The sequence below is a fragment of the Notechis scutatus genome, chromosome 4 (assembly GCF_049901735.1).
Source record: "Notechis scutatus isolate UNSWTSFEM ecotype Mainland chromosome 4, rNotScu1.2, whole genome shotgun sequence".
Lineage (NCBI taxonomy): Eukaryota > Metazoa > Chordata > Lepidosauria > Squamata > Elapidae > Notechis > Notechis scutatus.
This window is the reverse complement of record NC_142012.1, coordinates 152584708-152601433: the sequence shown is the minus strand read 5'-3', so window position 1 is coordinate 152601433 and position 16726 is coordinate 152584708. Positions and strand designations below refer to the sequence as shown.

At 41.7% G+C, this 16726-nt stretch overlaps 1 protein-coding gene across 7 annotated transcripts in view; it reads left to right on the top strand.

The window, feature by feature from the left end:
* The first annotated feature begins 305 nt into the window (after nucleotides 1–305).
* The window catches only part of TNIK (TRAF2 and NCK interacting kinase), a 341628-nt gene continuing 325207 nt past the window's right edge, over nucleotides 306–16726 (top strand). For 6 of the 7 annotated variants that reach the window (XM_087965313.1, XM_087965318.1, XM_087965314.1 and 3 more), the window contains exon 1: nucleotides 316–896. In XM_087965313.1, the coding sequence (XP_087821439.1) occupies nucleotides 840–896 (57 nt within the window). In that variant the 5' untranslated portion in view covers nucleotides 316–839. Of the gene's footprint in view, nucleotides 897–16726 lie in introns of all 7 variants that reach the window. The other variant, XM_087965315.1, reaches the window with a different exon arrangement.

Sequence of the window (16726 nt, the reverse complement as noted above, 5' to 3'; positions counted from 1 at the left end):
CTCAGCCGGCTCCACCAGACCAGACCAGACCAGGCAGCAAGATCAGCCGGCGCTGCCTTGCTTGCCTGCCTTTTCTTTCCTTCCTCCTTTTTCCTTGCCGCTCCACTTCCAACCCGGCTGATTTTTCCAGGCGTTTAAAGGGAAAGCGCACCGCGCTCCATCCCCCAGCCGAGAACCGAATTAGCGGCAAGCACACGGACCGCGATTCCGCCGCCGCCGCCGCCGCCCGGTTCTCCAACGCGCGCCCAGGCGCCGCCCCTTGAGCGGCTCTTTCTCCTCCCAGGAAGCCGCCGTGACGGCGAGGCTCTTCTCTCCGGAGCAAGTGGACGAGGTGACGCTCCGCGCCTTCTCCGAAAGCCGCCGGTGCTGAGCCTAGCCAGCCCGGGGAAGAGAAGGAGAGAACCGGGCATGTCTCCGCCGAGGCACTCGCGTCCCTGAGGGAAATCCGCCGCCGACGCAACTCGCGCCTCCTTTTCTGACACCGCGGAGCCGGGCAGGGGCGCACGAGATCTGGGCATCGCGCCTCAGGCGACTCAGGTCCCCCCCCCTTCTCCTTCTTCTGGGCGCCCGTTTGGAGAGGTCACTGTTGCGCTCGCCGGCTTTCCCCTTGGCCCTTTCCTGGGGAAGGTAGAAGGGAGAGTGAGGGGGGGTCTCCCCTCCGTCTGTCTCAGCGCATGAGAAGCGAAGCGCCCTGAGGACGCCTCCCCCCGCCCGTCCTTCCCCCACCGGTACGAGAGACGGAAAGCTTGGCGAGGCTGCCCGGCGGGCGACGGCGTCGGTAACCTTGGTCTTGCGCTCCTGCCATCTCCACGGGCGCGGAGGTAGCCCCCCTCAGAAACATGGCGAGTGATTCTCCGGCTCGGAGCTTGGACGAGATAGATCTGTCCGCCTTGAGGGTAAGCGGGGGGAATCGGAGCGAGGGGGGTGGGGGAGTGGGAGATTAAAACCCACCCGAACAGCCCCCCCTTCTTTTCATTCTTTCTGCCCCTGCCCGTTTCCTTCCTCCCCCCCTCACCGTTTTATGATTTGAGCATTGCCTTAAGTTTGCAAAAAAAAAAAGGGTAGCTGGTTGCCAGGAAAGGGGTGGGGTGGGGGTTGGGGAAATAATCCAGATTAATCTAGATTAATGTAGTTTATTTCCCCCCTTTTGCGGGACGCGGAGGAATGTAGGCGCTCATTGATGATGTTTTGCTGAGGATGAAAGGGGAGAAAGATCTGTCTCTTGCTGTCTCTTTTTAATGGTGCATCTCTCAGCTGCAAGTGGAAAGAAGGAAGGGAAGAAAGAAAGAAAAGGGCTGGAAGGTTGATTGTGGGGAGAGCTGTTTTGGAGATCGCCGTTTGCACATTTGGAACGCTGTTAATTTCACACTTGCATATCAGAAGTGGTTTTTTTTTTTTCCGTCTCCTTCCCCCCTCCCCCCCTTTTTTGGCTGCCTTCCACTGTAGAATCAGCAATGCTGCTCCTATAGTTAGAGAGGAAAGCATGGGAATGTTTCTAGGCAGATTGTGTGTGTGTATTGGTTAGTGTGCATTTGATAGGTTGCCACATTTTCTCATCCTTAAAACGTTGCCCTGGCGTCCAAGCAGCCATCTCTTAGCTTGCCCCCATTTTTTGAACCCTTTACCTTTTTAGCATCCTTATAACTTGAAAGAAATGCATAGGTGGAAAGATCCGTTTTCTGCAAGGATTAATTGGGTGGTCTCTGCATGTGGCTGCTAAATGCTAAGAGAGGACATTGCCCGGCTACACTCTTGTCACTCAAGTCTTTGTAGACTTGGATGCAAAACTGAGTTTGCATCTGCTTGAGGGTCAGCCTGGCTGTAGTGTCCATTTTGACCAAAGGGGTGAAATGAAATTGCATGAACCTTGGCGTTGCTCCCCTTTGCACTTCTCCTGAAAGAAGGTGGGTGGGGAGATTTTCTGGCTATTGCAGCCACATGACACTCATGTTATTGTGGAGTGGAGATAATTGATTTAATCGTACATTTTCCCAGAGCATTCATTTATCATAGATTATTGGCTTCTGCAGAAGCCTTTGGAGTACTCAATGCAGGAATAGCTCCTCCTTGTAATTGGAATGGGGCCTTAAGAATTGCTACACTCTGGTTTGATCTCCTGCCATAGCATTCATTTCATTGCCTTAGTAGTGGATCCATTTGGGAAACTATTTTATTACTAGATTTCTAGGACCCCTGAAATAGAAGAGACACCTATTACCAAAATATGCTGCACCTCAACTTGTTTTTGGAATCAGTCGATGAGCATAACTCACAGTGGCTAGATTATGACTGGGTAAATCATGGCTGTGTTTACTTCCTTAACTATGATTTACTCAATCATTGAGTTCTCATGGCATACTAAACCCTCAGCCAACCACACACACATCAGCCCAAATGTGCTTGGTTGATTTGTAGCAAATCAAGCTAATGTGATTAGTTTATGGTTTCATCTGTTATGTGAACAGTTGAGTTAACCAGCTAGTAAATGTCCACATCAAATTCCTCAGATTTGCATAATTCAGTAATGAGATGCAGGATGTTGCAACTGTTCTGGTATTATGGAAGTTGAAATCCTTGTTGATCACCCGGGCTAGAAATCTACCTTTAGATCTCCATGAACTACTTTCCTACATTGACTGGCAGCAACTCAGTGTGCATAATACATTTTCTGGATTCACACCCAGTAATCAGTAAACCTAGGTTACTAATGCACAGTGTTACCCAACATGCTATGCCCAAACAATCCATATTATAGCTCATACAGTAGCATGTTGGCTGGGCTCTCACTAAATGCTAAACCAGAAACCGTCCAAGCTCATGTCACCTAGCTTGTATAGCTAACTTAAGTTCAGTATGTCATGTGAACCGATACATGTGGGTATGGGTATTAAATGTGTGGTTCAGTTAAGCATGGATAAGTGGGACACATTTTGCAATTTTAGGCAGGGCTGATGGATATAAGAAGTTGTAATTCAGTGTATCAAGCTTAAATTAACCATGAAGTTCATATGTATGAAATATTTCCTTAGCCATGATTTCAGAACAAACTACAATGGGTTTATTTAACAGGCCAGTTGGAACCAGGTTATAAACTATGGATTAGAAGTTGCAAAGGCTGGGTGTCCTTGCTCTGCTTAAGACAATATGTGGCTAAATTGAAAATCTGGCCCTAGTTACTCTAATCATATTCTAATCTTTTGGAATCGAGATTGAGTTTATTTTTTAAAAAAATCAAATGGATGTTCCCAGAGTTATTGATGTTGAAATGCATGCATCATTATTTTTTTTATCAAAGACCATTTGCACGTCAATGTTACAGAGATCTGTATGTCTGTTTGACACAATGTAATCCTTCAAGGTCAACTGCATACGAAACAGCTGAGACACACTGAACAATCTGATCTTGGTGCTGTAATGCTCTAAGGGTTGACACTGTATGGTACATCAGATTTACCTTTGTGTAAACAGAACTCTGAGAGAGAGAGAGAGAAAGAGATTTCTCCTCTTCTTAAAATATACACATCTGTCTGTTCTGGAATATTCTCAAGGATATGATGAATTGTTCAGTATTAATGTAGCTATGAAGCTGGTTTCTGGCCCTCAATATTTCTTTCCCTCAGTAGCATGTTTTGCTTGCAGAAAGAGTCATGCTAAATTGTTGCTGAAAAGAATCAGGCAGCAAAAGATATGAAAGGTAGCAATTTACAATCTCAGAGGACTGAGTAAACTAGATGGCTTATCTGCTGTGTAGCAGTTCCTGGTATCTGGGTTTGACCAAGACTTGAGGCCTTTTGCAGTTCTCCTGTATATTTCAAATGGAAATATCAGGAATTGAACTTGAGGCATTCATTTATTTGTTTCACCCCTTCAAATGGTTTCCAGCTGCCTTCTCCAAGATGGTGTCCAACAGAACGTTACCCGAGCAGCTGAAAAAATGGCGGAGAATTGCCATGCTAAAAGAAATATATACATTTATTTTTTTGTCTAGCTATATTCGATTTTTGAAGTGACTTCCTGGACAAATCCCTGCAGTTTTCTTGGCAAGGTTTTCCAGAAGTGGTTTGCCATTGACTCCTTCCTAGGACTGAGAGAAAATGACTCGCCCAATGATGGTGAATCTTGGTGGGCTTGGTGTGTCAAAAATTCAGAAAATGTCTAACTTAATTCTGCTGGCTTGTTGCACACACACACACACACACACACACCCCAATTTATGACATAGTCATAAATTAAATTGCTTTAATGTACTAATAAATAAAAACTTAAAGGTAAAGGTTCTCCTCGCACATATGTGCTAGTCATTTCCAGCTCTAGGGGACAGTGCTCATCTCCGTTATAAAGCTGAAGACCCAGTACTGTCCGAAGATGTCTCCATGGTCATGTGGCCAGAGCATGACTAAATGCCAAAGGCGTACGGAATGCTGTTACCTTCCCACCAAAGTAGTTCCTATTTTTTTTACTTGCATTTTTACATGCTTTCAAACTGCTAGCCTGGCAGAAGCTGGGACAAGTAACGGGAGCTCACTCCGTTACGTGGTGCTAGGGATTCAGACCTTTCTGATCGACAAGCTCAGCGTCTTAGCCACTGAGCCACCACATCCCTAATAAAAACTTACATAATTGTAAATATTTTTTTTTTTGAAATGCCTATTTGAGCCAACTCCAGGTTGCATGAGGTCAGGAAACTATGTGGAACCCTCTGGTATAGCTTTGCAGTGTCCAAAGAGAACAGAAAAGAACACCCTGTTCTTGCACAATTTTTGGAGGCTCCAGAGGCTACCCCATAACAGGATCCACTTGCATGACTTTCAGAGGGCCTGTAAGCCTGGTGTGTCACTAAAAATAGCATGGCATGTCACCTGTGAGACAATGTCATAGGCTGTCCATCAATGGACCAACACAAGGTTCAACTGGCTTTGGGCCTAAAGAAGGACTAGAACTCGCAGTTTCTCAGTTTCTAGTCTGATGTCTTAACACCACACCAAAACTAACTCTCATACATACAAACAAAAGAACCAAGATTCCTGGCTTTTGAATGACTTAAGCCTTTGGAAAGTGGCTTTTGTAAACCATACGTTGTGACATTGACCAAAAATCTTTGTCCTAAAATATGACTTGTTGCAAGAGTTCAACTTGGAGCTCCAGCATCTTCCTCCAAGTGAAAGCATTATGCTGGCCCAAACCACCAAAAAATTCTTACAGGACTATGTGCTGCAAATAGTATCTGATCGTGGATAGTATCTAATTACAATTTAGAATCATAACTAACCCATAAGTCCCTGCAGTTGTTAGGCAGGTCACTAGTGATCGTTCCTCAGTTTATAATCTTTTTTGCAGCTGTTGTTAAGTGCCATTTTAGCAAATGGGTGTTTTTTGCTGGAAACTAGGCAACTGGCAAAAACCACTGAAAATCAGGGTCACACGACTACAGAATACTATAAGCGTGAACCATTTGCCACAACACAGACAAGAGACTATGGACCTTTAAAAGGCTAAGTGAATTTGGTTGCTATAATTATACACACACCTTTACAGACACACATAAATACAAATGCCCTCTGCCTTTCTCCCCTTCCAGTAATTGTTAAGAGTTACTGCAAGGGCATGGTGAGGCAAACCTATAATTATGCAAAGACTTCCAATCAGAAATCAATAGTGATTTTGCTGCCTGAGCACAGAAGCATGGAGCCAGGAATGATTTCATAAGTCAGTCTGATTATTTTGAAATAATTTTGATTATTTCAAAGCCAGGATTGGACCACAATACACCTTAACAAATGTAGGAGAATAGTGAAGTGAAATTGACACACTTGAGGAAGAAAAATATAAATGCAGTTTCAAGCCAGGCTGATAAAATTACACTTGGATATTAAAACTGTGTGTGAAACACAGAGAGGAATGTTGAGCAAAAGATGTTTTGCATTCTGGGAGGTGGGTAAAACCATCACAATCAAGAAAAGAGAAGTTGAACTGTAGGGTCCTTGATGTTCTCTGAGCTTGGTTTCTTGTAGACATTTCATTACTAAACTAAATAGGTAACTAGACCCCACAATCACAAAATCATATGAAAGAGAGTTGCATATTGAACCTGTTATGGTTGAAGTGTGGGGTCCTTGATGTTGATGTTTGAGCTTTCTTGTCATTACTAAACTAGGTAGGTAACTAGACCCCACAATCACACTGTCATATGAAAGAGAGTTGCATATTGAACCCGTTAAGGTTGCCTTGAATATATACAAAATGTAAGATTCCAGTTTTCAAATCCCTTAAAAGCTAGGGAAGATTAAGTAGCTGACAAATGTATTGCATTATTTTTTTTTTAAAAGCCAAGCGTAATAAAGATGAACATTTGAAAAAGAAATATTCATATTTAAGTCAAACCAAGCTGGGATTAAATAATGTTGGTTATTTAGTTTCTACTCCTTCAGTAGAAACTCCTATATCTACTTATACCTTGAGCTAGTCATTCCAATTCCAATTTGATTCTGGTATAAGCACAGGCATTAACCATATAAATAGCAGGTTTGCATATTTCCCTGTTTGAAAGATGATGATCACAGATCAAGGGTAAAATAATTTATATAATTAAAGAAATTGAGATTGGTAAACTAAAGATACACATTATGGTTTTTTTGGGAGTGAGGCTGTTGGCTGCCTAAAATACTGTTAAAAGATAGAAAAGAACCTGCTCTTGGTGACTGGAATTTCTTGGATAGATACGTCTTGTCTGATCAATATAATTTTTTTGCATTTTATGTGACATGTTTATGATATGTGGTCATATAGAGCTTATTGATTTACTGAGAATCTTGCCAAACCAACCAGCAATGCACCACCTATGGGAATTTTCTGCTGTTCACCTAGAATTGCAGTAAGATTCCATTTTTAGTCATCTTAGAGATACCAATTTAGTTTGTACTAGGAATTCCACCTAGATTTTTAGCGGTGTGTCATGAACTACCTTCTACATATTGGCATGGCCAGGACAAATTCCATATTTATTTAAGGATTTAAACAACCCTTCTCCTGTATCACATTAAACATGAAAATTTGGTAGTAAGTCTAGAAGAGTATACTCATCATTCTAACAGGTTCTATGCCGGTTTAGACATAACTCAGATGTGTATTTTTTTTTATAAAGCAAAGTTTCCAAGAAAAAGATGTAGTTGTGCACCTATGTTGACCTTTGTTGATGGTGTCTTATTAGTTTTATAAGGATATTGTTAGCTTGATGTTTAGTGCATTAATTAATTTTAAACAAATGTACTTCAAGTCAAATATCTAAAGAGTTTGGAATTTCTTCATCCTGAATCAAAAATAGGGCTCTTTAATATCAGATATTAAAATCTTCAGTGCTTTGTTAATTTTAGTTTATTTTGCTGTTGCACTAATTCCAGGCAACTTGTTCAGAGCTGAATGTTGATAGGGTTTGGATGACATCCAACAGTGTAACTATGTATTCCCATAGTCCCACATCTATAAAAACAATAATTTTTTCAGAGGCCATTTGTTTATTTTACAGCTAATCTTTTTCAATTAAGATAAGATGCTTGTATGCGAAACAGAATGCATCTATTGCGCTGTTGCCAGTGTGTTCCATCAGTGTGCCATCAGTTCCATTTGAATGGCAAAAGAGGGGAAAGTTGTAGGATACACAAAAGGATTTGTGCAAATTGTGTTTTTGTTTTCGCATATCCTCTGGCACTGACATCTTTCATTTTAGCACTGTGCTGAGGTAAATTAGTGGTAAGCGTATTCTAAGTGGTATCCCTGCTTAACTTTCATTGAGCTATCCATAGAGTGTCCTTAGAGGCACATATGACCACAATAGCCTGAAACTTTGGTCAAGGTCTGTGAATTTGTTTGTCAGATTGCCAGCTACATTTAAGTTTAGTTTATTTTGCTGCTAGATTTTATTAATCAAAACAGAGTCAGGCCTGGTTAAAACTCACATGGGAAACCATAGGGTTCATAGGATAGCATGATATATCAAAAACCACCCTGAATAGGCAGTCTGAAGCACATCTCACCAAGTAATTATGATATTAACTTTCATGGATCATCAAACATGTCCTCAGAAGCAAAAGTTTATAAATAATAAATATATGGTCTGTCTGTATATATGTGACTACGATATATATCTCTCTCCCTCCCCTTCCTTCCCTCCCTCCCTCCCCTTCCCTCCCTCCCTCCCTTTCTCCCTCTCTCATAGCAAGCAAGGGAAATTTTGCCCTACCTTTTTTGTACTTTGAGGGTGCTTTAAGCGCCGAAGAATAATACAGGTAATCCAGAGTTCATTTAGTGACTGTTCAAAGTTACAATGGCACTGAAAAAAAGGGGACATATAGCCATTTTTGCACGCTTTATGACCATTGCAGCATCCCAATGGTCATGTGATTTACATTTGGATGCTTGACAACTGGTTCATATTTGTGACAGTTGTAGTGTCCTGGTGTCATGTGTGATCACCTTTTGTGACCTCCTGACAAGCAAAATCAATGGGGAAGCCAGATTCACTTAACAACCGTGTAACTAATTTAACAACTGCAGTGATTCACTTAACAAATGTGGCAAGAAATATCACAAAATGGGGCAAAACCCACTTAACAAATTTCTCACTTAGCAACATAAATTCTGGGCTCAATTATAGTCGTAAGGTGAGGACTAGCTGTATTAGCAACCCTTTCTTTCCTGGGAGAAATTTTATATAGCCCCTGCAGCTCTTCCTAGATGTTGCTATATGCCCAGTGTGAGTCTTTCTCCTTCCTCTGCACTCCACCCTTGCAGGGAAATTTGTAGTTAACCTTTACAGATGTCTAACATCTGTATAATTGCACTTTAGGTATATTCTTGGGAAATTGTTTTGTATACCACTATAATCCTTACTATCATAAAAAGTAACCAAGGATCTAATAATATGTAAAGGACCAAGTCACCTGGAGCCATTAACCAAACAGTACCATCCCATTGCTTGATCAATATTTAAATTGCCAACCCAACGTTTGCAGAGGAAAGCTTTTCACGTAGAATGGAAGCATCACTTTTGAATCCTTCTCACTTTGTGAAACTGATTACCTTTAGCAATTCTGCCCGGGATGCTTGGAGAAGAAGATTTTGAAGGTATCTTGAGTTCAAGCCATTCTAGAGCTTTATAGATTTAAACCCGCACTTTGAATTTCACACTGTGCAGGCTTTTAACAACAATGTGGAATGTGGGGATCTCTCTGAGCCTTGTTGTTTTTCTTTCTAAATTTGATTTCCTTCCCTTTGTCAGTTGAATGTAGGTGATGAGATTAGTGCTTGTTGGACTACCAGCAGATGAGTGCATATCAGTGGTGGGATTCAATTTTTTTTACTACTGGTTCTGTGGGCATGGTTTGATAGGTGTGGCTTGGTAGGTGTGGGTTGGTAGGCGTGGCAGGGGAAGGATACTGTAAAATTCCTATTCCCTCCCCACCCCACTTACCTGCTTTCCAGCTCAGTTCTACTGAAGAAGAAGACCCAGCCGATCAGCTGGGACTCGGGAGGCAGAGAATAGATGGGGGTGGGGCCAGTCAGAGGTGCTATTTGCTCGTTGTCCTAACTACTCAAAAATTCTGCTACCGGTTCTCCAGAACTGGTCAGAACCTGCTGCAAAATACCTCTGGTGCATATTGAAGTTCTCTTTTACTTTGGACAAAGAGCATGTGAAAACTCAAAAGAGAAAAGTAACTTGGGTCTGTAGCATGCAATTTAAAGAAATCTCTGGCATCTCTTCTTCTTTTTGGAACGTCTTGAAACCCAGATAAAAAACATGTCTTTGATAAAGATTTTCCCATCAGGAAGCTGAATATGTATAGAACAGAATGTAGGAACCAAACAGAGCCAGAGGTCTTAGCACTCTCTACAAGAGGTTGTTCATTATTTCACATGAGAATAATCTGATTTAATTATTACTTTCTGTCAGGAGACAAAAAAGCAGTTGGGTTTGGGGAAAAAGCATTTAACAAGGAGAACAAATCATAATTCTCTTAATCCTTTCTGCTTTAGCTCTATTTAATTACCAGTGTTCTGGAAGCAATTGCTAGTTTAAAAAAAAAACGTTTCCCATCTTATCCTTTGATTGTTAATATATTCCCTTATTCATCCTTGAGGTCTGTGCCACAAAAATCAACAATGTGAGAAGCTATGCAACTAATAAATAAATGAAATGGCTGTTGCATCGGCAGCTGAAATATTTTGTAGTTCATAATAGCAAATAATCCCATCTATCCTTCTACCAATGAAATAGGTAGAGAAATTAGTTTTAAAAATTGTATCTTCAGAATTTTTTGCATAGTATAGGTAAACGTTGCTCTTGCTACTGTGGGCCAAAGGCTGAATGCTGCCCCAATAGGTGTATAAGGGTTGTGATACAAGTTGTTGTAAACCATTGCAAGACTGGAAAGTCCTAATTTAGTTAACCATGATAGTGTGATGTCTTGCACAGAAAGAGAGAAAAGTAGTTTCTTTTTTTAAAATTGTGAAGAATTACTGTCATAGCTAAGATTTCAACAAGTTGCAGATAATATAACTCAGTCTTACTCAGATCAAGCCAGTGACGGCAGAGAGAAATTTACTTCAACAGGATTTCTAGCAAGAATTTATGCCATGATCTGTAGGAAGGAAATTGAGCACTGAAACTTAAAAGGAGTAGAAATCTCTTCCTTCTTCCCTCCTCATCTTTATATAACACCACTTATCTTTATGTAACACCACTCCACAAACATTGCCAGGAAATGGTTGCTTCCATTTAGGTTAAACCAGGGCCAAAACCTGTGTGATACCCTGTACAACTGGAAATGCAACAAAGCATGGCAATATAAAATGAAACTGATTATAATTCTAAATACCTTGCTCCATTGCTGTATTTCTCCTGTTCTATTTCTCTTTCATAATTTTCCAGTATTGGTCAGTTGAGCATGCTCAGTACCCATTAAGCTGTGTTAACCTTCCACAAAGTTCTGCAAACCTTAAGCTTCTGCTAAGCTTCCTATTTTACTCTTCTCTTGCATGTATAAGATGTGTTTGACAAACTATTGTGGTAGTTTTTGTTTTTGTTTTGCAGTGAAAAACAGTGTAGGCAAATTCTTTGATGGCACTATCAACCTGAAGTGATTCAGTGGTTAAGACTCTGGGTTTGTGGGCTGGAAAGTTGACAACCCAGGTACCACATAACATGGTGAGATCCTGTCCCTGATCCAGCTCCTGCCAACCTAGAAATTAGAAAGCATGCAAATCATCATCATCTTCATTTAACAATCCTATAATCCCCTTGCAGGGTAGAGTCTGGGCAACTGTTTTAATGGCCAGATGCCCTTCCTGTCACCAAGGCAGAGTTTTGTTCAATAGATATTTTCTCAGTGTGTCCAGAGAGGAAGATATCTGCCTTTACCTAGGATTGAACTCACAGCCTCCTGATTGTGAGGTGAGAGCTCCACCTCTAGACCACCGCACCGCTCCTTTGAAAGCATGCAAATGCGAATAGATAAATAGATACCATTTCAGTGGGGAGGTAACAGTGCTCCATGGTGTCATGCTGGTTACATGACCGTAGAGATGTCTTCGGACAGTGCTAGTTCAATAGCCCTGAAATAGAAATGAGCAACACCCCCTATAGTTGACACCGACTAGTGGAGTAAAATCCGCAGGGGCTCCTTTTACTTTTTACCTTTTACTTTCAACCTGAAAAATGGAAACAGAGTGGGTCGTTCTGTCCATTAGATCATCGTATAAAAAAAGTGATGGATTGTAGGTTTTAGGATTTTAATTGTGATGTGTGATGTTGTTTCCTGTAGGAAAAAAAAAGTTACATAATGTTTTGTTTCTGAAAGAGTGGAAAAACAATGAGTGCTTGGTCAGGATTGGTTATAGTGGGAGAAACTGCCAATGGAACAATTCTGGGACCATGCATGATAGTCCCTATTCTGTTGCCAAATTAAATTTATTATGACACAAGTCTCATAAGATTAGGTGAATGATTCCAATCTACCACAAAATGTCATGGCCTGTTTTTGTGACAGTTAATTAAAAATCAGTGGTGTCTGTTAAAGTTTTTCAAGTCTTATGTCGCAGATTCTATTTAAATGTGGTACCTTTATAGTTTTAGCTATTGCAAGTAAGTGATGATAGGCTGTTGAGTGTTTAAGGCAGGGGTGTCAAACTCAATTTCATTGAGGGCCACATCAGGATTGTGTTTAATCTTGGGCGTGGCCAGGGTGGGCGTGGCCAGCTCAATGTCACTCATGTTATGGCACCTGTGGTGGCCTGAGCGCTCTGCCAGTGAAAATGGGCTCCCAAGCTCCGTTTTCAGCTGCAACGGTCTCCTGCAACCCTCTGCCAGAGAAAATGGAGTTGGGAGGGCTGCACGCGGCCCTCCTGAGCTCCATTTTCATAGGCAGAGGCACCCTGGACCAGTCCTTCACTGTTTCCATGTCGCCCTGTGGGCCAATTCTAAGCACCTTGTGGGCTGGATCTGGCCCCTAGGCCTTGAGTTTGACACCTCTGGTTTAAAGGGAAATTGAAGGGATCTTCCCAGGTAAAGAAGATTTGGGCCAATCCTGTCTTTCTTAAGCTGATCTTATACAGCTGTGATGTTTTTAATTGGACCTAACCTGATCACAGTAGCCATTTTGTTAAAGGTCAGGTCTTTTCCCTGTGCCAGCAATTTTATAAGAATACTCATGACATGCTCCTTCACATTTCCAAGCGTGCTCACTAGTTGCAAAAGGTCAGTGATATCCTGTGAGATAGACGTGGACAAATTACTTTCTTCTCATGCTGCTTTCATATATATATATGTAGGTCTAGGTGTGTTCAGGTCTTTTTCCATGTAAGATTAAGAGTATCTGGGCAACATTTCGGCGAGGTCCCACTCGCCATCCTCAGGCTGGTGCTTTCGGCTTCATGCCAGTGCAAGCAGTGTGTGATCAGAGCTGCCGTCTCTCTATAAATACTGGTGGTGGGGGCTGGTGTTTGGGAAAAGATCCAAACACACCTAGACCTACATACCTGTCCCCGTGAAAATCTATAAACACACACACACACACACACACACACATATATATATATATATATATATATATATATATATATATATATATATATATATATATATATATATATATATATATATATATATGTTTTCTGAGGTTCTCGCGGGTATTTGTATGTGGATCTGTGGTTATTCGGGTTTTCTCCCGCGTAAGATTGGAAGTACATGAGACTTCATCGAAACGTCGCCTAGATACTTCCAATCTTACGCGGGAGAAAACCTGAATAACCAAAGATCCATATATATATATATATATATATATATATATATATATATATATATATATATATATATATATATATATATATATGGATCTTTGGTTATTCGGGTTTTCTCCCGCGTAAGATTGGAAGTATCTAGGCGATGTTTCGATGAAGTCTCATTCATCATCTTGACATCAAAGCTCACTAGTAGGAGATGGATGAACTGGAATGAGAACTACAGCCCTATGTAGAATCCATCAACTCACATGTAAGAAACTCATTCCAGTTCATCGAGATCATAAAGAAACAAAACTTACAACCCAGCAACCTACTAGTGAGCTTCGATGTCATATCCCTCTTCACTCAAGTGCCAATAAAAGAAGCCTTGACAGCCATCCAAAACAAATACAACCCCCCAAGCACATCCTAGATCTGACCAACCACTGCCTATCCAATACATACTTCACCTACAATGGACAAAAATACAAACAAATAGAAGGAGCATCCATGGGATCACCCCTCTCACCCGTCATCGCAAACCTCTACATGGAACACTTTGAAACACAAGCTCTAGAAAAATATGATCACAAATCCAAACTCTGGCTTAGATACATAGATGACACCTTCATAATCTGGCCACACGGGAAAGAAAAACTGTACACACCTCAACAGCGTACACCCCAAAATACAATTCACCATGGAAACAGAAGCTAACAATCAACTTACCTTTCTAGATGTCTTAGTATACAAAAAATCCAATGGCTCCCTAGGACACACCATCTACCAGAAGAAAACACATACAAACCGCTATCTACATGCACTCTTACACCACCACCCAGCACAGATCAATTCCGTAGCCGAGACACTCATCTCCACAACAAAATGCTTAGCCGACGAACAACACCTAAAAACCGAACTACACACTCTCACTAACGTACTAACAGCCAATGGATTCCAAAGAAAGAAGATTACCCACCTAATCCAAAAAGAAACCCCAACCAAAATCCAAGACAGAGAACAAGAGAACGGCAAAGCCCTCCTCCCATATATAAAAGGCACTACAGACAAAATCAGCAAGATCCTCCAAAAACACAACATTAAAACAGCATTCTGCACAAACAGAAAAATATCCACCATCCCAAAAAACCCTAAAGACAAAATTGAGTTAGAAAACCAAGGAGTATACGAAATCCCTTGCACCGCCTGCCCCACCACATACATTGGACAAACTAACAGAAGAATAAGTGCACGCATTGAAGAACACAAGAACTCAATCAAAAAAGAAGAACTGACCTCTTCCCTGGTCCAACACCTCAAAGCCACAGGACATGAGATTGACTTTAAAAATACCAGAACTATCGCCAAAACCGAACACTTCAACAACAGAATAATCAGAGAAGCCATAGAGATAGAAAAACGCCCACACAGCATGAATAAATGAGATGATACCTCCCGCCTACCAGCCATTTGGAAAACCACCCTCATTAATAGATGAGTACCTAACATGAAGAATGACACCAGACCCACACCCACGAGGGCCATACAAGATGCTACCACCACACTTCCACATAGATAGCAGACTCACACCCACACAGAAGATGAGACACGACCACGGACCAGAAGCTGTACCGCAGCTGCATCACTACCCGCTTCAAACCCCTCCGACCCATACATGAAGCGAACTGACGCCCACCGTGAAGATGCGGCACGACCACAAATGCGAAGCCAAACAGCAGGATCACAGCTCACCAGCTCAAATTCCCCAGCAACTAAGACTAACCTGAGCACAACCAAGCCCCCACCTGAACAGAACACACCCCCAGCCAATCAGAACACAGCCAACCCCCAACCAATCAGAACACAGCCAAACCCCCACCCAATGAGAACACACCCCCACCCAATGAGAACACAGCCAAGCCCCCACCCAATCAAGTCACACCCCCACTAGCAGTTAAAAGGAAGAAGCAGCTGCAAGCTCACATTACTCTGAGAAGCACAAAGCCGAAGACACAAGCCTGAAGATGATGAATGAGACTTCATCGAAACGTCACCTAGATACTTCCAATCTTATGCGGGAGAAAACCTGAATAACCAAAGATCCACATACAAATACCCGCGAGAACCTCAGAAAACAAATATATGTATGTATGTATGTATGTATGTATGTATGTATGTATTTTCCCACGTCATTGTAGTTGTGCTTTTAAAGTTGTAGCAACGTTTCGGCAGAATCTCATCTGCCATCATCAGGGTTCTGTATTGTGTTCATCTGGACATCTGACAGAAGCCTGATGATGGCAGATGAGATTCTGCCGAAACGTTGCTACAACTTTAAAAGCACAACTACAATGACGTGGGAAAATACGCGAGCAAAGCTGAATACCATACATGTAAGTACCTGCGAAAACTTAAGATATATACATATACACATATACATACACATACACACATATACACATATACATATACATATACATATATATATATATACATATACATATATATACATATACATATACATATACATATACATATACATATACATATACATATACATATACATATATATATATATATATATATATATATATATATATATATATATATATAAATATATATAGGTTCTGTTTTTGCAAAAATGGGCATTTATTTTTTCCATGTAGTTTTCATAAAGGTTTTTTTCCCCCTTCCACTTAGCCATGTCCAGTTCTCATCAGAGACTGCCTAGACAAGTCCTTCAGTTTTGTTGGCAGTTTTTCAGAAGTGTGTTTGCCATTGCCTCCTTCTTGGGGCTGAGAGAGAGTGATTGGCTCAAGTCACCCAGCTGGCTTTGTGCCTAGAGCGGGAGTAAAACCAGGAGTGGGCTTCAAAAATTTTAGCAAAGCGTTCTCTGCCCGGTTGCTAGATGGGTGTGGCTATGGTGGGTGTGGCCTAGTTAGTCTCCTGTACCACAACTGGGGGGCATTTTTGCCCTCCCCGGGCTCCAGAGGCTTTCCTCAAGCCTCCAAGAGGGTGAAAATGGCCTCCATGTGCTCTGGAGTCTCTCTGGAAGCTGGAAACGGGCCCATTTCTGGCCTTTCCAGACTTCCGGGAGGCCCATTTTTCACCCTCCCTGAGTCTCTGCATGCGCCCTGCAGTTACCTGCATCCAAAACGGGCCACCTGGGGACTCTTGGGAGGGGAGGGGCAGAGTGGGTGGGGTCATCCAGGAGTGGGATTTGGCGGTTCTCCAAACTGCACAGAATCTTAGCTAGGGGCTCTCCCAACCCCCTGCAAACCCCCAGCAGCCCACCCCTGAGTAAAACTCACAGTCTTCCAGTTTCTAGCTGGCTGGAAACTCTGGCTCTTTCAATTTACACAGAGGGAGAGGGGGGAGAGGAGTTTGAGTCAAAAAGATCTTGACTATGTATCAGAATGGTCAAACAAATGGCAACTTCAAATCTCAACAAATA